Raw genomic sequence first — 21,477 nt, forward strand, 5'->3', positions numbered from 1 at the left:
AGCAGCTCATTGGAGAATGAAGGAGTTGAGTTTGTTATAGCAGCGCTGCTGCCAGAAGAAGTGCAATTGCAATTTGTGCAAATAAGAATGGATCAGTTTATAAAAATTTTAATGCAAATTAGTATCCTTTTAGTATCGATTATACTGAGATGTGAGTCACTTTGACAACCCTTCTAAACCATGTGGCAAAACCTGTTTTTTCTACATTGAGCAAAAGAAAATTCTGACCCATACACACATAATGATATTTTTAAACACTGACTTTAATCTAAAGTTGTTTCATCAGCATATTTGAAAAGAGGAATATGTTAAATAGAAAATGGAGCCTTGAGGAACCCCACGCATGTTCTTTTTTTTGCCCAAATTTGTAATCACAAAAATACTGTAGCTCCAGTCTGCAGAAATCTGAACTAATTTAGAACAAAACCAGACAAACTTTTATTACTTCTGTTTTCAGGGATTGTGGAAAATTACCAGAGTGAAGAGAAGAATTAAATATCTGGAATATTTCAGACACAAAACAGCAAAAGCTTAATGATTTTATAATGATTAACTGAATGTTTTCCAACTCCTGATGAACTGTGTAATTTGGTTAAGGAAAATCTCTCAGGTTGTTCTTTTCTGGATGAAGAAAATGTTAAATGTAGGTTTACCAGTTCGTTGGCTTGGTCTATGGTGAAAACGCTGCTGCTGAGGCGATCTTGAAGGTCTATGTGAACCTCAGCAAGCAACGAAATGAGCTGCTTGCATTCATTCTGCATGCGTGTGAAAGGAATCGCGATCTCGTCGTAGTACAGCTGCTCGGTCAGGACAGCCAGAAGTCGCGGCTGCACCATGGACGACACCATCTGGCAATCCTGAGAAGATTCAGACACAGTTTGAGGCTGTGGTCAAATCTAACTGGTTCCAATCAATCAAGTTCAACCAATATAGTTTATTTGTATAGCACATTTCAGCCACAAGGTGCTTTACATCATAAAAACATAAAAATATAAAGTTTAAGAACATGCACTCAACAACTGAAGGATTACATTTTGTCAAATGCCGTCGTTACACATCAAAATATTGATTGTTTTATTTATTATGGTTCAAAAGCAACTCTGAACATGTGGGTTTTTAGTCTAGATTTAAAGGAACTTGGTGTTTTGGGTGTTTTCAGTTTTCTGGAAGTTTGTTCACTGCTAAAACACAATCTTACCAAGTATTTTTTGTCTAGTTTCTGGTTAACTGAAGTTAACCAGATACTCGAGATACAACTCAAGATATCTGAACTAGAAACTGGACAAAAAAAATACTTGGTAAGATTTTGTTTTTGCAGTGATAATAAATATAGGGATTAAAAAAGAAAACAAAAAGAAAAAAAAACACGAAATCTTACCAAGTATTTTTGGTCTGGTTTTTAGTCCAAATATCTTAGTAAACTTTAATTAAGACAAAAGTAACTTAAAAGTAACTTTTATAGAGGCTTGCTTTGAGTAAATAATTTTTACTCAAAGCAAATAATTTTTGGAAATAATTTTTCCATCAAAATAAAAAAATATTTTTTTTATATTGATGGAAAAATTATTTATTCCAATGGCAGATTATTTCATTTATAACAAGACTTTTTCACGTTAGAAGTTAATGAAACAAGAACTTTTTCATCAATATTAAGGAATTATTTACTTAAAACAAGCCTCTGTTTGTTGCTGAAAAGTTACTTAATTTGTCTTATTTAAAGTGTACCAAGATATCTGAACTAAAAACAAGACTAAAAATACTTGGTAAGATTTGGTGTATTTGCAGTGTTCCAGATTTGTGGTGCATAGAAGCTAAATGCTAAGGTTGTTACAGCAGCAGCAGATCTTTAACCCGAGCAGTGATTTATAAAAACAGTATTTTAAAGTGTGTTCTCTGAGCTACTGGGAGCCGGAGGAAGGACTTAAGAATTGGCAAGATGTGCTCTATGTTCCTGGTTTTAGTCAGAACGCCAGCAGCAGCGTTCTGAATCAGCTGCAGCTGCTCTGAAACGCTGGACATTTACCTTCTGCAGTGCAGCCCACTCACAGAGAACCAGAGCCACGGCTATCCGTTGCAAGGCTGATTTGGAGTTGAGATGGAAGAGCAACAGCTGGCCCAAAGACTCGGCTGGCCGGATCTCCTGGGATGCAGCATTAAGCTGAGGGTCACAGATGCACCTACACAGAGCTCCCAGCAACCTAAATAGAACAAATAAATAACTCTCAGAAGAAATAGTCAAAAGTCAATCTGCTGATCCAAATAAAGCTTTTAAAATGTACCTGGCGGCCATGAGTCTGGCACGAATCACAACGTAATCCCTCGTCAACGAATCGTCTGATAGAGTCTCAGCCCCGGCTATGTACTGCTGGACCGTTTCCTTCACTTGATTGTTTCCTAGCCGAGCCTTTGCTCCAGTCTTATCCTGAAGTATGAATATATATACACAACTTTACCTTACAGAGTAAATAAAAATTACATCAGGAAGTGGCCACAAATGTTGAGTATGAACTTTCAGAAGCATAAACTTATGATTTAAAAAAAAAAGATGTGTATTTTCAAAGTTTACTCAATGTTCTAATTTACAACATTATATAAAATAACTAAAATAAATAGACATTTAAAGGAGGGGGTACAGTTATAATATCCTATTTATAAGTAATTTATCAGTAAATCTTCAGTCTACTTTCAGATTCTTGATTAATGCAATCGATTCATTTATAGGTAAGAGTATTTCTAACATTAGCTCTAGTAGTAAGATTGAAGTTATGTTGTTGAATTACTCCACACGCACACAAAAACTAATTATAAATGAAAAAAATATATGTATACACACACACCTCTATGAACATTACAAAAATTGATGTTTTCAGACCAGCTGGAATAACTTTAACGCTTCTTTAAACCGGTAGCTCCTTGGTTTGAATACACAGACCACATTTCCCATTGAATTCAAGTAATTTGTTTGTCACCTAGCAACCACTGAAGTTTATTGCTGCACCTTCAGGTCAAACATATTAACTTTAGTCCCGATAAATAAATCACCATCATCTGATTTTTTAGAAATGGCTAGAAACTGTGTCTCTCCCAAATATCCAATACAAGAAATTAATCACGTCCGCCCACAGCTATGTGTAGGAGACGGATGGAAGGAGAGCTGTGCAGATAAAAAGTAAACAGAAAAGCGAGTTACCTTGGAGCGGGCCTTCACCTCCAGCAGCATGTTCAGGTCTATGGGAATGTGAGAGGCCTGCATCATCAGGCAGAGCCAGGCGCCCATCCAAGGACAGCTGGCTGCCACCACGAACTGCTGGGGGACCTGAGACAGCAGCTCCATCCACACCTGCAGAGGTGAAATATTGGTACTTCCAGAACCAAACCTTTGTGCTCCAAGATCGATTCTCAAATTCAAGTATCAGTACTTTCAATATTTAATGCTGCGTTCACACCGAACGCGTTTCGCGAATCAAAAACGCGTCTGAGGCTTCAAGTTGGAAGCTTGTGCACTTCGAAATCAATCTAGATGCGCGTTGGGACGAGCCGTTGTTTTCTGTTTCCGCTCTCTTGTACAATGGCAGATGAAATTGAGAGAGTAGAACCAAAATATTATGTAGTGATCAAAACTGAGTGATCAGATGTCTTTGCTGGACATTTTGTGTTCAGTTTTTACTGAACAAACAACAATGACGGCAACAACAGCATGACGCGCGTTGGAGCTTCTTACCTTTTTATCCTCTCCTGGTTGCTTTGAACAACAGCGGATGAAATATTGAGATCATCTAGTTTTTATTAACTGAAATCAATAGAATGTTGTCGTTGGGCGATTGTTTGAATTTACCAGATAATTCAGAGGTGTTGTGAGGTTTACAGGCAAATTAAGAGGTTTTGCACAAAGTATTGGATCGGTATCGCCGATACCAGCTTCAATTTTGATCAGTATGGATTGGAAGGGAAAACAGGGGAATTGAAAAATTATCATTGCACATGTTAGCAAATATATTTCTTTTCTAAAAAGAAGAGTACGTCTTTAGCTTTTACAACTAACCTTCTGAATGAGCTCCAGTATTTCGTCGTTGCTCTCCAGTATACAGGACTGGAAGATGTGCCGCAACATATCTTGTAAAATGGGATTTATCCAAACCGCACAACTCTGAACGGAAAGAAAAAAAATAATAATGCAAAAATTATCAATAACTCATCAAATCATTGTACTTTATCTCCAGTGTGCTGTTTTACATTTATATCCCTGGTTCTGATTAGGGCTGAACTAGAAATTTCATTAATAAATTATTCTACCAATTAATGAGTTAATTGGTAGAATAGTAGATTAATCCGATAAAAATAATTGGCAAAGTTTGCAGATTTTTTATTTAACCACGTAAGCTGTTTTTATACATTACCATAAACAAGCAATTTCTGAAATTATTCCTTTAAAGATATTAAACATTTTATTGCCTAAAATGCAGCAACATATCATTAATTCAAAGCATGCTTAGTCATTTGTAGCAAAGAAAGCACCTGCAGCTAAACAAAAAAATAATCATACAGTAAGTCTGGGTAGAAAATATTTACAGATTTATTTTTTTATTTTTTTTATCTTAAATGCAAATTTTATATATTTTTTGTATAGTTTTGGTTTAATTACTGCTCTGGTAGGTTTCCACTTTAGCACATGGCTTTCTTTAGTCTGCATGTTCCAGTTAACGATTAATCGATCCGTCATGATCAATAATTTCAGCTCTAGTTCTGATAATTAGTAGATGAACTTGCCTCATCAGCTTTAGACAGCAGTGTGTAGAGCGTTTCCAGCGCAGCCTTTCTTACGGATGATATGGTGTGTCTTAAAAACGGCCAAACTCGAGGAACCAGGACAGTCAGTGACTGCTCCATGCTACAGCAAAAACAGAAAATAATAAGACTGTTTTAATATAAACTATGCAGGAAGGGATGAACTGTGATCACAAGCCAATATTCAGCTGTATTTGAGATGCCAATATGAGAACCTGACCTGCATTGCCGAACGTGAGGAAAGGTCAGCAGCAAAGACAGCAGCGTCATAATGCTGTTGGTGGAAGCGGTGAGGTCGTCCAGGTCCAGGAGTGCGTCCCATAGTGTGTTTACAATAAAAGGAACCTGCATGACAGCAGCGTTGCATCAAAACCAGCAGAACAAACATCACAAAGATTAATGCTACCAATGCCTTCAGCTCAAGACCCTGTTGGGACAAATGGCTGCAGGTGAAGTGCAGCTTTATTCAGACGACGCTCTGCTCTGAGCCAGGATGATGATGGTGTCATTTTATGGCTTAGACTTGCTTCTCCATCAGTGTTAGCCTTTCTACCATGAAGTAGGTCCTACACATATTTGGAATTTGGTTGGATAAAAGCTGAAAGTTCAACTGGGATGAAAATGTCTTAAATGAGAAAAATGTGCAAACTTCGCTTTTTAGCATTCTTAATGGTGATATTTCTTATGCCTGGTCCACACAGCAAGATAATGACGAAGATTTTGGACCAGATTTTCCACTAATGACAATCTTAAGGATGTTTTGATTGTCATGATAGCTCTAGTGTTAAGAGCAGAGGTGGGAAAAGGACCAAAAACTGTACTCAAGTAAGAGTAGCTCTACTTTAACGCATTTTTACTCAAGTAAAAGTAATAAATAGCCCTTCAAGAAAATTACTCAAGAGTAAAACAGTATTTGGTAAAAGGGCGACTCAAGCAAATTAGAGATATTTATACAGCATGTTAGATTGTTTTGGTATCACAGCAGGTGGAAAGAAAGCGAAACGGAAACATAGAGGGGAATATAAATCACAGACGACTGCCAAGGCAAACCAGAAAGTCGGTCAGACGTCAGACTTCTTTTGTTTTCCCCTCAGTTAAAAATAGACAACAAGCCATCGCTTCTTCCTCGTCAGACATGTTTGTTTACTATGAACTCGTGTTTGATCCTGAGAAGTTTTATGAGATTTCCAGTCTGACATTTGAATATCGGCCCGCGTTTTTCATCTTTGCCGTGTGGCTCATCACCACAAACTGTACGGTCAAACCTGTTATATATATATAATATATACACGATTTGGTTTGAAAATCAACAACCTTAAAATCTTGCAATGTGAACGAGGCATTATGAGTACATTAAAGCTGAGTTTTTTTTTCTTTCGAACACTCCTATTTTTAAACGGGAACTTGTACCTGCTTCACTTTGACAATTTATTTCTTCATGTACTTTTACATTGGTGTCAAACTTCTTGCAACAACATCCCTATTTTTGGTCAAAAAGAGTTCTTTGGACTTCCTGACTAAATGTTAAGTCTTGGTTTAGTTTTTTTGATTGGGTCTATTTTTAGTGCAGCTGCTTAATACTTCTCTGTTGTGGAGAAACCTCAAACTTTCCTCACTTTTGGACAGAAAGTGTATAAACCTGATTTTAGAGAATAAACAACAGATGGACCAGTTGTGCAAGAGCTGTTTCATCTCTTTCAGGCATCACTACTGGAAAAGATACACTACAGAAATAGTGCAATTCTGCATTCGCAATTATAACCCAACAGCTCTAAATTAATGGCTTTACAGCTAAAAGGACGTCTGCTCAAATTTACGAGCATGCCGAGTTAATTACTGAAGTTAAAGACTGAATATCTAAAATTAAAGGACTTAAGATTCCATCACATCTATAGCTTGCATCCAGGAATATGGTGTGAATAACTATTCAATGCTCAAATGATTCCTAAATTTAGAAATCAATCAAATTTTTACACACTTGTAAACAACAAGGGGATGCAGTCTGCAGAGGAATGAGGTGATTTGTAGTTTTTCTCTGCTTGTACAACTGCAGGCAAGAGGACTACCTTGTTGGGCAGAAGCTGGACCAACCCTTCCACCACTGGGATGAGAGCAGCAGCAGCCACCGCCCTGACATCATCATCCAGGTCCTGCAGACCTTCTGTTATTGCAGGCAGCACCCGGGGAAGCAGGACGGAGATCAGGTCCTGGAAACACAAGGAGAAACAGAACAGAATATAAAAAGGTATGAAAACAGAATGTCTGCTAGTAGATTCATATGTTATGCACTTGCAAAGGAATTACAGGAATTACAGAAAATAAAAAAAGCTTTCTTACCTGTCGGACAGCCAAGGCATATTTGATCCCCAACAGGCCTCCATGCCGGACCTCCCATTGGTCCTCCTTCAGCAGCTTCAGCAGGACGTCCACCGTCATGGCAACGCTGTTTTCACTCATGTGAAGAAGAGAGACACCGAGCGTCTGGGCACACGTCTCTCTGACAGGAGCCACCACCTGCCCAAACACACCAAAACAAACAAACACGACGTGCTGCATGTCAGCAGGTGTGCACTGCAAAAACATCTTACCAAGATATGTTGGTCTAGTTTCTAGAGAAAATAAATTAATACACTTGAAACGAGACAAAACTAACTTTTTAACAAGACATAAAAGCTTGATTTAAGTAAATAATTCCCTAATATTTCTTTTTTTAAAAGTTCCAGTTCCACTGACAGAACTTATAACAATACATTTTTCACATGTTATAAGTAGAAAAATCTACTAAAGGAACAAGTTGTTCTTTTGTCAATATTAAGGAATTATAAATTTAAAATACACTCCTATATTTTGCTGGAAAGTTACTGTTTCAAATGGACTAAGACATTTGCACTATGCCTGTCATAATAAATTTTGCTGGACAATAAATTGTCCCAGAAGTTATTGTGATAAACGACAATATTGTTGTTTTGAGACCAATTTTAAGAACTGTAATGGTAACGGCAAAATGAAAATGCAAGAACACCATTTCATTTTTCCATAAACTTTAAATTGTAATGAACACTTAACACTGGAACAGAAAGACATTTTAAATATCCCAAATAAACAAAATAACAAATAAATTGAATTATGAAGTCTCTGTACACAAAAAGGCATTGGTTAAATGTAATGCACCAGAATGAAGACTTTATCATCCGGTTTTTGGTAGAAATAAAGAAAAGAGAAAAACGATAAATCATGCAAATGGAAATTATTGAGCTCGTTTTAGTTGATCATGCAATTATCATAGCAACACGCCTAATTTGCACTACAAACTAGATCAAAACTAATATTTATTGTTTTTGCAGGGCATGAATACTGTATGAAACTTGAAAATATTACCTCATCAGATACGAAGTCCCCAAAGCGGTCCAAAGCAAACACACAGAGGAGACGGATGACCAGATCCTCGATCCACTCCTGATGCTGTCGCGACATCTGATCCAAAACAAAAATCACTAATATTGTAACCACTTTCTGTTTGGAAGGGAGAAAAAAAAGCTTCATGTTTGATTAAAATTCACCTGTTCTGCAGTGCTTCCAACCAGTTTCCCACCACCAGAACCATGAGACTTCAGGATTTCTCTGAGGCCTGTGCCCGCACCATGACGAACCTGACAACCACATAAAACAACTTCTTATTTTAAAGTCGCAAAAGATTTAATGTTGGAAATACATTTTTCATCTTAGTTCTACCAAAATATCTTTCAAAGTTTTCACACTACTTGCAGTTCCTCTTTTTGTTGTTACAGCTGCGCAATTTTGTGCATTTATTTTGGGAATCTATGAGACACTCCATGTTTGTGAAGGCTTTTTGTATAAATGTAAAAAAAATGATAACTGTAGTCCCATATAAAGAATATTCAGACATCAACTAAACCAGTCATCCCCAAGCCCCGGCCAGCGGACCAATTGGTACCGGGCCGCACAAGAAATAATTAAATATTTTAGTTTTTATGTATTTTCTGAGTCTTGGGGGGCTTTTATTTTGAAAATCCTTTAACCGGATTCTCTCGGTTACGTCTTGCGCACCAACATTAAGCCCACAAGCAGCAAAATGAGTAAGAAACAGATCAGATGTCTTTAGAAGGATTCTTTGGGAAGGGGAAAAGGCCGAGAAGAGACAGGACAATCACGGACCCGTAGGCGATTCCCACATTCCAAGCCCGCTCTGCATGATATGTGGCGTCTGGTTTCGCTAATGAGGGAATGAAGCTTCTAACTGATTCGCCACATAGAGACCAAGCAACACTTCAGGTGTTATTGTCTCATCACTCTCAGATAGGACCGTCTCGTTGCAGAAAGAAAGCTCAGGGCTCCCATTGATTTGTCGTTATCTGAGTTACAATTTTCATTAAAGTAAAATGTTTGAAAAGTCCAACAGGTTCGGTCGGTTCGTGTGTCCAGCCACACGGCAGGAGCAACACACCACACACGAACCAATTCCACTCACGAACACCCCGATTCTAGAAGAAAATCCTGTAAAACTCCCAACATACCATACATGAATTTAGAATATCAAACATATCTGACGATGTAGAAGCAACAGTGATAGTCTGTGGACTCATTTTAAGCGATAAAAGACATAACATAAAGGAAAAACGTTGGATAAAAGCAGCCGCTCTATTTAACTGCACTGTGCACTAAACCAGGCTCTCAGTTGCCCGATGTCAGCTGTTTGGGATTCCCCTCCGTGATTATGTCAGGTTTGGCTTTCTAACTGGCTACCTGTCACATTCAACAGGTTGCTTCTCGCTCCCAGTCAGGGAAAACCCCTCACGCTGAGATTAAAAGGGTCAAGACAATCAACATGTTGAAAATGCCAGATGTTTGATCGGAGCGGTCCCGACATTCCACGTAACACACCAAACTGCAGGATGATTATAGCCAGCGACAATCTTAGAACTCGGAAAGTTCTAATATTGTCCTAAGGGGAAAATCAACGCAAAAAATTTAAACACCCCCACCCCTGGGCTGCAGTAAAACTGCCAAGCCTTGACCGGTCCACGGTGATAAAAAGTTTGGGGACCACTGAACTAAACTACTCTGAAGAAAAACAAAGAAACATGTTTTACAATGCAAGTTTTAATGAAGCTGAAAAACTTTGATTTTGCTCTCATCTGATGTTTTCATACTGCTGTTTATTCACTGATATTCTCCAAAAGGTTGCAGATAACTGGTTCTATTTTAATTAGAGTAAAGGAAACTAAATATAAATGCACAAACAAATGAGAAAACACCGCATCACTTTCCTTCAAGGTGACCATTTTTACCACACATAACATATTGAAGTTCAGAAACTGTAACTTTCTAGATGTTAAAACTTGTTTAGGGGAATCAAAAAAGTTATCTTACCTCCCATGATGGGTTGAAGAGGTCGTTACAAAGCTCTTCACAGAAGCTCTCCAACGGCCACTCGTGTGACTGAAAAGTATTTAAACGTCACATTTAGAGTAAAGAATTAGGATTCATAAACATGTTTATTTATAATTTCATACCTCCTCTAAAAGACTGGAGTTGTCTGGAACGTTGTCAATTAAGACCTTATGTTCTGTTGCCGGCTGGTCGATTACGACGTTGGTTGTTTTCCTCCGTTTCTCCTCAGGTTCACCTTCTATGCTGTCATTGCTAACATTGAATAAAATAGTGCAGACACTTAACACAAGCTGGGTAAAATCTTAAATAAAATAAACCCACAGAGTTGTGTTGTGGATCAACAGAAAAGAAGCATGAATGCGCGGCTAATCCCACCTCTTCTCGTTAGGATCCACGTCTCTGGATTTTTGTTTTGCCACGAGTTTAGCCAGTCTTTTGGCTTTGTTCTTCTGACGGCTGCTCATGCCGGGCCGGAACTCCGAGTCAATCAATTCAGCAGCTTGAATAGTCTGAAACCCCCAAAGAAAACAAAACAAAAAAAATTACTGGATGTTAGAGCATAAGCAGGAAACAATAAAAGAAAAAACAATGATTTCAAGACTGTTTTATCTGTATCCTCTACAATCTAAACGGTAAAATAGCTGAGACAACTGAATTATGTGCCACTGATATTATGGGTGGTTTAATGTTTATGTTGCTCCTCTACAAAACTAAAAAATGCTGGTAATGATGACCAAGTTTAAAAGACACCTGCTTTTTTCTCTTAATTGCAACTCCAAATTCTTTACTGAAAACTATTCATGGATTTTTTGTAAAGAAAATCAAAATTATTTGAAAAAAACATTATTAAATTAGACAGATTTAAGCTATTCATGGAGAGTTGTGGTCCCCAACTTCTGCGGATACAAGAAGTCTACTATATTTTCATCATGTGTGACAAAGTAAATAATGAGTAAATATAGAAACAGCTGGTAAAGATTAACTTTGATAATATGCAAATTAGCACCACATAACATTAGAAAAAATGCACTGTGATGGCAAAATCATCACATGCACTCAAAAAAATTTAAGAATATACTTCAAATAGAAAAAACATCCCACAAAACAGAGCTGTCACACAAAGTAAAATATCTCAACCTTAAAGAGCAGCTTGAAAAGAACATTTTGTAGGCTATTTCCAGTGTCAAGTATTGCTGCTTTGCATATCAGTAATATATTTGGCCGGTTGGATGGAAACCAAATGCCCTCAACGTAGAAGACATTGTGTAATAAAAAACATAAAGCCAAGTTTCTGGAGAAATTTGAGTCAATTATAATCATTACTGTTACAGCAATTTTCAGCAATGGTATCACAATTAGGGTACGTTCACACCAAACGCGTTTTCAGCATCAGGCGCATTTGGTTTACACTCAAAGTCTATGTGGAGGCGCGTCACATTTTGAGCGCCTAGCGCTGTGGAAAATCTGAACTTTCGCTGCTCAACGCAGAGCATCAACAAATCGGAAAAAATCTGCTATGTGGCCTAGCAGTGCATTTTCCGACGGGATCTCAGACAAAACAACAACAACAAAAAATCTATGGAGGACAAACCAATTGTCGCTGTTTCCTCTTGTCCTATAATCTACGACCAATCAAGTTATACTACAGGGACAGGAATAGAAAAGACCTTGCTTGGAAGAGGATCAGCGAAGGAAGTTGGAATGTCAACTTATAACTTGCTATTTGAAAATATTTCCCCTCATTTGAGCTATCCAAATCCATCCAGCAAAAACGTTGAGTCACGTTAAATGTCTATTGAAAATTTTGTCTAAATAAATGTCTATTTATTTAGACAAAATTTTCAGGAGACGGTGGAAGAGTTTGAGGGACACGTATGCAAAGGAGTCTCTTCTCAACACCCGCCTAGAGAGTTTTTGACGCGTCTAGAGCAAAATGCCGAGCGTCTGTCTTCAAAGTGCACACGCGTCGAACTTGAAGTGTCAGATGGTTTTTGACACATAAAACGAGTTTGTTGTGAATGCAGAATTAAGCTGAGGTACCATCATTTTCCAAAAACCAATTTTTGTTCTGAGCCATTAAGAAGATGGCTTAATAAAACTCCAAGACAGTTTTATTAAGAACTCACTGCAGAATTAACACTATATACTGCAGTGTAGTTGACCTACAAATAAAATAATTAAAAATCATTCTATGTGAAAGTTCCAAATAGGTCAAATGATCTACATTTGACCCAAACACTCACCACGTGGTTGCGGGAGCTGCAGCCAGCTGTAGCTCTGAATCCTTGGGCTTTAAAGCCGCTGGGATGGCAGGAATAGTCCAGGTCCTCGTCGTTGAACAGCTCGTCTGTGTCCATTCCTATAGCAGCTCCCATATCCAGACCCAGCTTCTTCTGGAGCAGCTTCCTCTGACGAGCCAGACGTTCCTTAGGATCCATCTCACCTGACAGATTTTAAAATGAGACTGTTGGTGTGTGAACAATGGATCATTCAGAAGGAACACCATGGATACAGTTAATGTCTACCTGAAGGTTTTCTACAGGAAATATGATCCAAAGAAAACGGCAGATAACTGAACAAAATTAAACTCTTCTCTCCTTTTTTAAACCTTTCCCCCAACTTTATCTCACCCCCCAATTACAGAGCATCTTTTATTATTATTTCATTTACTTAAAGTTTAAATTTAACATGTTGACAAAAGCTTCGAATGAAAATCAATAGTTTGAAGAAAAAAAATATATAAATACACATTTAAATTAAGCCTGTAACAATACGCAATTAATTACGTGATAAAAATGTGCTTGATCATTTCCATTCTGATGATTAATATTCTTTGATTGTAATTTTGTTTAGAGACATCATAATCATTTTTTATGGTTTCTGTTGACGGTTTTTATTTTTTTTTGGTTGTTGTGTTTTATTTCAAATATCTTCCAGTTCCAGTGTTGTGTGCAAAATTAAAGAGAGAGAAGAGGATTAACTTATATTTTTATGTCATTATGAATATATTGCTTGAAAATTATCAAAAAATGACAATTTTATTGTTTATTCCAATAATTTCTGGAACAATTCATCGTCTAACAAAATTGGTCATTGTGACAGGAACACAAAACTTTTTAGGCAATGTGTAAATATAAAAATCATAAATTGTTTTATAATAAATCATGATCTTTGTATTAATGGAGCACTGCTGAATCATAGCAAAAGCTATAATGCTCCACTTGAAGATAAATCTGTTGAGGTTCAAACAATTGAGTGACACTGTCAAACAGAACGCATTAAAAAAATTCAAATATAAAAATGAAACGACCAGCAGACAAGAAGACCGAAAGTAAAATGTCCTGTATGAGATAAGGTCAGCTTTTCCTATTCAAATCACATTCAAATGCAGCAGAGTGGCCTGGTTGGTCACTGACAGATAACATGATCGTTTTCTCTACAGAAGTGGTGTCACATTTCAGAAAGCAAACCTTTAAAATTAAGATTGAAAAAAGAAAAACTGGACAGGTACGGTTTTAGGAAAGGAAAATCAAGATGGAAACCACACATGAAACTCAAAGCAGTTACCAACATGTCTGTACAAACCAGTTTTGTCTTCCTGCAACTCAAACTCGGCTCCTGCGGATCCGAGCAGCGACGCTCCATGCCTGAGCAGGCGGGAGATGTCAAAATGGTAAAAATTCAACCGGTCACAGGACGAGTCCTCCGGGGACAGGTTTTCACGGGACTCTAGAGGAAAGCAAAGAATCCAGAAACGACTTCATTTTTTCCCCAACTGCTTCATTATCACCTGGAAATGTTTAGATTAACGCTTTAGAAATGACAAACGGTTTGGCATCTTTGTTACAACTCATGTCGTATAGCAGGGGTGTCGAACTCATTTTCATTTTGGGCCAAATCAAAAATCTGAATGTTCATAAAGGGCCAGTTGTGCCAGAATGTATTGATAAAACCCACTAAACTGTTAAAATACCAATAAATAGCTGTTTGTTTCAGCATTCGGTAAATGTTTCTTTAAATTAAATGATATAATTGAACATCTTTTCACTGGTCAGTTCATCTGGTATTTTGTGATTATTTTTTTACTTTTTTGCAATCAAAATCACAGATTTTGCGATGTTAATTTAGAAATATTTGTAAAGAATATCTGTGCTAATGTGTGATATTAAACATGACTTTTTATTAATTGCCGTATCGATCACAGACTATGACTTGACATCAAGTGAGGTTGAGGCAGCGGTTACTTAGACTAAATGTTTTTAGCCAATTTTGAGAGAAATTTGCAGTAAAATTTTAAAAAATCAGTAAAAATGTGAGAATCTGTTGATTTTGTTTGAGTTATGCAGATTTGCGAAAAACTGGAGGGAGTTATTGATGTAATTTGGAGTTTAGAGGGCCACATAAGACACTCAAACAAATTAAATTTGTTCAACAAGCTGGCTGAAGTGCTGCACCACCATTTTCCAACTACACCATTGGTTGCCATGACATATGCATTAACTATGTGTATGAAAATCAAATTGTGTTATTCTCAATCATATGGTTGAATTCTCACCTTCCTTTGGCTTCGGAGCAGGGTTCCACTCAGGAATATTTTTCACAATGGCCTCCACGGCTTGGCCGGCTGCAATTCGAGTGTCCCAGCTGGGACTCCGTAGATAGGTAAGCACCTCGGGACGATAATTTAAATTAATTTAGTACAAACATAAAGAGCATGTACAGTGTCTCGCTAAAGTTTTCATACCACACGTTTATTTTTTTACAGATTCAAATCTATTATATTTGGATTTTTGCTTGTTAGCCAACATATTCGCATCAATCGCAATAAGAAGCACTTTAAAAAGTGGTGCATAATTACAAAATGGAATCAAAATTACATATTGGTAATTGAAATAAAAAGTTTAAAAAATGTGGCGTTTGCTTTCTGCCCGCCCTCATCCTGAGACCACAAAATAAAAGTTTGTGCAACCAATCATCTCCAGAAGTTACCTAATCAGTAAGTGAGTGTAATTTAATCTCTGGATACATCCGGCTTTTCTGCAGAGACTTTAGTGGTTTGTTTGAGAACATTAGTGAACAAACAGCATCATGAAGACCGGGAAACACAGCAGACTGCTTAAGGATAAACTTGTGAAGCAGCTTAAAGCAGAATTAGGTTATAAAACTAAATATAACATTTTGAAAAGCTCACTCCATTACCTAAAGATGGACATACTGGACAAATAAAAACCTACCAAGACACATCCAGCGTTTGTTTCCTGTTTTGACAAACAGGCAGGAAAGTGATATTTTTAAATTGCATATAAGCTAAAAAATATTGTCATATTGTAATACTGCATGTTTTTTGCTAGTAAGCCTTTAAAAAATGTTACAGAAAATGCTATTGAATATTTTTCTTAGCATCAAATTTAGTTGAAGTGCTGAAAATTGAGAAACTATTGCAAAATTTGAAAAACTGATGATTACAGATGCTCTAAATCCAAGTGGTCTGAGCATTAGCTGTTGATGGGCAACAATTTTAAGATCTACATATACAAACCTGACACTTTCTCAATTTGCTTTTGTCATTTATTTTTTTAGCAATGTACCCCCCCTCTTCTTCCACTACAACTATCCTCTACTTTGCGTTGGTCTATTCCTAAAATCTTAGTGCAGTTTGTGATTGCAACATGACAAAAATATGAATAAGTTCAAGTCATACTGATACTTTCACAAGGAACTGTAATTACATGAGCCAAGGAGAGATGATGGCAAAAACTCTAATCTGCTCAGGAGGATTGCACAATATAGAAAACACATCCTGTAGTCACCAGATTACCAGTTTATCTACGTATGAACTTGTGTTTGAAACAATGTTAGAACAACAACAACAAAACTAGCAAATCCTCACCTTTGACAGGAGGTTGTTGAGTTCATGTGGGTGAAGTTTCACCACTTCTCCAAGCTGCTGGGCTGCTGCTTTCCTGGTTACTGGTGTGGTTCCAGTGTCGAGCAAGATAAACAAACGGTCAAGTCTAGGAGAAGTTAGCAAGATAAGAATCCAGATCAATAAACCGTTAAAGGCTACAAACATGCATGTTGCCATCAGCGAGTTTGTGGCTTCACTTTTTTCTTTGTGCTTTTCTATATTTTTTATTTTTTCTTTGATAAATCGTCATAAATTCAAGATAAAATCTAACCACCGATTCATACTTCCCTGGCGATTATTACTTCCTAAAACAGATTTTTATTTTAATGTTGCAGGTTACAGTTTTAGTAAAATTACATGTATTATCCTTTTCAAGAGTTATAATACTGTTTTTTCAGATATAGGTTGTTTAAACATGCAATGCTTTTAGAAATGCTGCCAGCACACATACTACTGCACATGCACAGCAGTAACAAAGTGGATTTAAACAGGTTATAACAGCTTTGCTGCGCCACAGTGCACATATCGTTTTCTATAGGTACATACTTTTACTTCTGTCATATGCAAAGGAGTACAATTAAAAAAATAAACTAAACAAAGAGATGAACACTTAAACCAGAACAAGTTAGGCAACTGTAACACAAGGTCACCATTTAATGGGCTTAGATTAGTTTTTAATAGGTCGTATAACAACCCTTCGGTTACAAACATGGGGATAAATTAATTAATGAGCGTTTGCAAATCCCATTTAATCACCCAACTTCATAATAACCGTTTATGTAATACTAAACAACATAAACCCAAGTCAGGATAAAAATCAAGTCCAATAAACGTCTGCCAGCAGTTGTGAACTTCAATAAAGTGATCAAATCGTTTGGAACCAAATTGAGGTAACAAGAGTCCCGGTTTAGTCGGCCATCGCCACGCTATTCCGCTGCCAATTTAAAGCTAGCAAGAGTTAGCACACCAGCTAGCTAATTGTTAAGAAAACTCGGTCGAACAGAACCGAGACGGTACAGGGACAACTTGCCTTGATACAGCCATGATCATGTGTTACAGGAGCTTCAACTTCCCACATTCAGCATTGGTTGTATTCCTTCTTTTCTTTGAGGGTTCCAAAACGGCAGAGAATAGTGGGCGAAGTCATTAGCTAGTTAGCTGCTAGCTGCTAACTAAGGCCCTGCCGGGGCTGTGTGATCCTCAGCAGCCCAACGGTCCACGAAGATTCCGAGCTCTCACAACCATGTCTTCAAATCCGTTCCTGATGTCCTTATACTATATATTTCCACAAAATAGAGCCTAATGTCACCACGCTAAAGCTCAGTTTATCCTTCAGAACTCGTCGCGGATAAATATTTTAACCTAATAAGGATTAGAGAGTTATTTTGTTGCACGATGAGGGCAACCAAGAAGACTGTTTTTATATGAGGAGCCATCTTGCATTTATTCCTTCCTCCATGGCAGGCGAGGGCTGATTGGCTACAAGCGTTTGGGAGAGCCAATCAGAATGCGTGTTAAAAGAAGAAAAGAATATATGTCAAAAAGAGAAAGAAAACGCTTCATACTTTTTTCTTCCTAAGCGTGGAGCACCGTGTACATTTCCACTCTCCACGCATGCATTCGCTACAAAACTGCGTCAGCAGCTTTTGTGTATGTATAATAACAAATAGCCATCATTGTATGACATAAAAATTACGTTAAATTAACAATATTTATTAGAATTTTTTAATCACGCTCTTTTAAAACATTTACTGAAATGCCTGCCTATTAAGACTTGAGCTGGCCATGGTCCTGAAATAATTTAAAACGATCAGCCAGGTTTTTCAGTAAACTCGCTTATATGTAGTTCACCTATCGGGCAAGTGAGTTTTTCTTTGTGCTTTTCTATATTTTTTATTTTTTCTTTGATAAATCGTCATAAATTCAAGATAAAATCTAACCACCGATGAATAAGCATCCGTGTATACATCCGTCTGATGACATCACATAAGGGGACTTCTCAGAAATCTTTTCAGTAAGCCTTTTTGTATTTCACATTTATTTAAAAATCAAATATACTTTATTGCTCAAAGATGGAATTTAAAAGTTGCTTTAACTCATATTATGTATTTTTCTTCTAGTTGTTGTAGATGCTGACCGTGGGTAAGAAGGGTATTCTGTAGCAGTCTGTATTACAGCAAATTTAAGGAATTCTCTGACTGAAGACACTTTTACATATAAGAGTCAAATAGAGATAATGTCAATAACTTTCTTTATTTTCCAGATATTCCATCGTAGTCCACAGAACAGAATAGTCCTTTTTTATGTCTTTGGAGCATATAATTTTTATTTTTTAAATAATTTTTTACAAATTTATTTATTTTCTTGTTAAGTAACTATTGTTTTTCTTGTTCTGCTTTACATATTTTTAGCAAAACTAGTAAAATAAATAGAGCGATGAAGAAACATGTATATAAATTCAGTGAACAGAAGCTGCACCTTTTGGTTTTGTACAATTGAATGACTTAAATTGATGTTTTAGAGTTTAATATTAGAAGATCATTTATAATTATTTAAAAATATACTTATTGTTTTCCATAAATCTGTGATATGATTACAATATTTTGCATCTGCTGAATATGTGGATAGCATTTACAGTTTCTTTTACTAGCCACCTTTTACAATTCTGCCAATTTCTCTGTTTTAGCTCTCCCAAAGGGAACACTATGAACGTTTTTCCTCTTCATGATGTGAGTGTTTTCAAATTGTTGCCATGTCAACCAGGCTTTTCTTGGTTTCAGTCCTTTTATCTGCAGTTTCGGATCTGCAAATCCTCCAAAGTATTAAGATTCGCTTGAGGAACATTCAGTCCAACAGAACAGGGTTCCTGGGGTCTGAAAGGATTTTATCACATTACGAACATCCTGTCTTTATTCCGCATTTTTGCTTATGAAACATTGTTATGCAATCTCTAAAATAAGCTCATGGCAGGGTAGTTTGGATTAAAACAGCAGGTGTCCACACATGTAAATGTCAGTAAATTCTATTTAATCTAATCTACTCTAAATGTATTCTTTTTTTGTATTTTTGATTTGTTATTAAACATTTTATGACACTCTTTAAACTCCACGGTCACAAACAGATTTGTGTTTTTTTCACTCTGCATTGTTTCTTCAGTCTAATTTAATTAAATGTATTGCAGCTTATTTATGTAAGACCAATTTATAATTAGTGGCATCTCAAGGTTTTGTGGCAATTGAATAAAATTCACATGAACTCAATCAAGTCAATCAAAAAAGAATATAGTAAAAGAACAAAAACAAATAGAAACAGAAATTCTACACAAGGAAATAGGAAAGGGTTAAAAACAGAGAAAACATAAAGTCAGTGATTATTTCATACATGAAATAATTATTTTCTAATATACTTTGATATTCATTTTTGTTTCCATCTGACCTCTGACCTCCACTCAAAAACAGCAAATCTAAAGTTTTGTTGCTTTTATAATTCTTTTATAGCAGCCATAAACTAAACAAGGTATAAAAACAAACTGATATGTTTTTTATGTTTTTGATTTTTTAAATTTTTTAGATCTGGAGGCGACATGTAGCTTTTTAAGATCTTTTTTGCTACTTCATGTTGTCAGATATTCCAATTAAGTGTTTCTGAAAATAGTTAAATTAAAGCAAAGAAAAAAACCAACAATGTGTATTGGTGGTAATTTTGCAATTTAACATGACAGGCAACCATAGTTTGAGTTTTGATTGCTTTTTTTCTCCTTGAAGTTCATGCCACTGTTGCCTGCTGTTTTGTGGGTTCAGAGTTGAAACCAGAAAAATATTTTTAGGGTTTTATTTTTTGCTGATAATGAAAGACACAACCATGTAGGACTCATTTTATTATAGATTTAGTTAAAAAAGCTCTGGTTGTTTCCATTCATGCAGAGAAACAGATGGGTGAGTGGACTGCTGGGGTTTTTCCACACAGAACAACGAGGCAGAAATAAAAAATTAAGAGGAAGTCACTGACTCATTTTTTTAAACTTCCTCACTCCTGAATCTTCTCTGGTAATTATCTAGTCATTGTAATATATTTATATTTCAGGTCAAAGTTTTACATTTTGATAAATTTTTGCAGGACTTAAATCTAATCATTTCACAAGGTTGAAACATACGAACTATTCCTCCTCTGTTTTTAATCTTTACAGGGTTTCTGTAGGATTTAGATCTGGAAACTCAAAAAAAGGATGTTTTGTTCTTTCTGACCATATTTTGGGTTAATCTTCCTACTAAAAGAATAAAAGTTGACCCATTTTCTGTTTTTCCATAGATACCACCAGACTTTTATTCAAAATGTCGTCGTATTTTATTTTTACCGACTTGTTTTTGTTCTGACTGGAAAACAAATTAACGATTTGGAGCAGGCCAGGCAGAGTCCTGACGTGAACCCGACAAAGAATCAATGAAGGAAGCTAAAGATTAAGCAAGAAGGCCTTCTAACTTCAGACACTGCAAAAACAAAAACTCTTACCAAGTATTTTTGGTCCAGTTTCTAGTGCAAATATCTCATACAGTACAATATAGAGGGTAAATATGGTAAATCTGCTTCCTTCTGCACAGGAAACTCCATCCCATTATAACAAGCAGGAACCAGGAATCCATTAGAGGTTTTTACTCACCACATTGTTTTAGTGACAGGAACTCATTTCATTTCAGTCCCCTTAGAGATTTTCATTCAGAAACAATCAGTCTATTCAAAAACAAACTAAGAGTTTGAAAAAAATGACAGCGTGTGATTCACGCCTTAACAAAGAAAAACAAATATTTTTGTTTTAGCTGACCTTTAAATGATCGGTCTGTTTTTACGTCTTCAGGGTCGAAGTTTCTTTTGAGGAGTTTAAAAAAATATATATTCTGATATTTTTCTCTGGAAAATCTGCAGGATGAGCAAGAAGTTTGATGGCTGAGTTTTTTTATTTCTCATTTTTACGTCTGAGATGGCAAGGAAGATTTCTTAGCGCTCAATAGACAAATGCTGCCCTCTGCTGGCTATCAGCTGTCACTTCACTTCACATGCAAAACATGCAGAAGTTTTCGCATTCCTTTGCACATTTGTTACATACACATATATTACACATATATTAATCTGTTATTGGAAATTTTAGGTGGTGGGAAAATAAAGAATGGTTGTTTTACTTGTTTTTTTCGATGTTTGTTACATATCAGTGTAACAAATATGCAAATAATAATAATAAAAAAACATTTCCTGGAAAAACAGGGACATTTGCTAGAAAAAAAATCAAATCTTTAGATTAATATCAGAATTTTTTTTTACAAAAAAAAACTTGGAATTTAAAAATTTAAAACGGCTAAAATTTTCTACAATGGCCCTAA

General features: G+C 36.3%; 1 protein-coding gene across 1 annotated transcript in view; it reads right to left on the reverse strand.

Moving 5' to 3' along the window:
* btaf1 (BTAF1 RNA polymerase II, B-TFIID transcription factor-associated) overlaps positions 1-17,555 on the reverse strand; it is a 33,766-nt gene extending 16,211 nt beyond the window's left edge. Inside the window, exons 1-19 of the mRNA XM_032553316.1 lie at positions 17,136-17,555; positions 16,088-16,211; positions 14,753-14,867; positions 13,783-13,926; positions 12,441-12,640; positions 10,573-10,706; positions 10,320-10,449; positions 10,177-10,245; positions 8,346-8,435; positions 8,164-8,259; positions 7,123-7,299; positions 6,852-6,992; positions 5,006-5,130; positions 4,768-4,888; positions 4,043-4,147; positions 3,191-3,340; positions 2,280-2,422; positions 2,024-2,198; positions 654-857 (exon numbers count right to left, since the gene is read on the reverse strand). Coding sequence (XP_032409207.1) covers positions 654-857; positions 2,024-2,198; positions 2,280-2,422; positions 3,191-3,340; positions 4,043-4,147; positions 4,768-4,888; positions 5,006-5,130; positions 6,852-6,992; positions 7,123-7,299; positions 8,164-8,259; positions 8,346-8,435; positions 10,177-10,245; positions 10,320-10,449; positions 10,573-10,706; positions 12,441-12,640; positions 13,783-13,926; positions 14,753-14,867; positions 16,088-16,211; positions 17,136-17,155 — 2,463 coding nt within the window. The 5' untranslated portion in view covers positions 17,156-17,555. The remainder of the gene's footprint in view (positions 1-653; positions 858-2,023; positions 2,199-2,279; positions 2,423-3,190; positions 3,341-4,042; positions 4,148-4,767; positions 4,889-5,005; positions 5,131-6,851; positions 6,993-7,122; positions 7,300-8,163; positions 8,260-8,345; positions 8,436-10,176; positions 10,246-10,319; positions 10,450-10,572; positions 10,707-12,440; positions 12,641-13,782; positions 13,927-14,752; positions 14,868-16,087; positions 16,212-17,135) is intronic.
* Positions 17,556-21,477: the final 3,922 nt, after the last annotated feature.

This window comes from Xiphophorus hellerii, chromosome 22 (assembly GCF_003331165.1).
Source record: "Xiphophorus hellerii strain 12219 chromosome 22, Xiphophorus_hellerii-4.1, whole genome shotgun sequence".
NCBI lineage: Eukaryota > Metazoa > Chordata > Actinopteri > Cyprinodontiformes > Poeciliidae > Xiphophorus > Xiphophorus hellerii.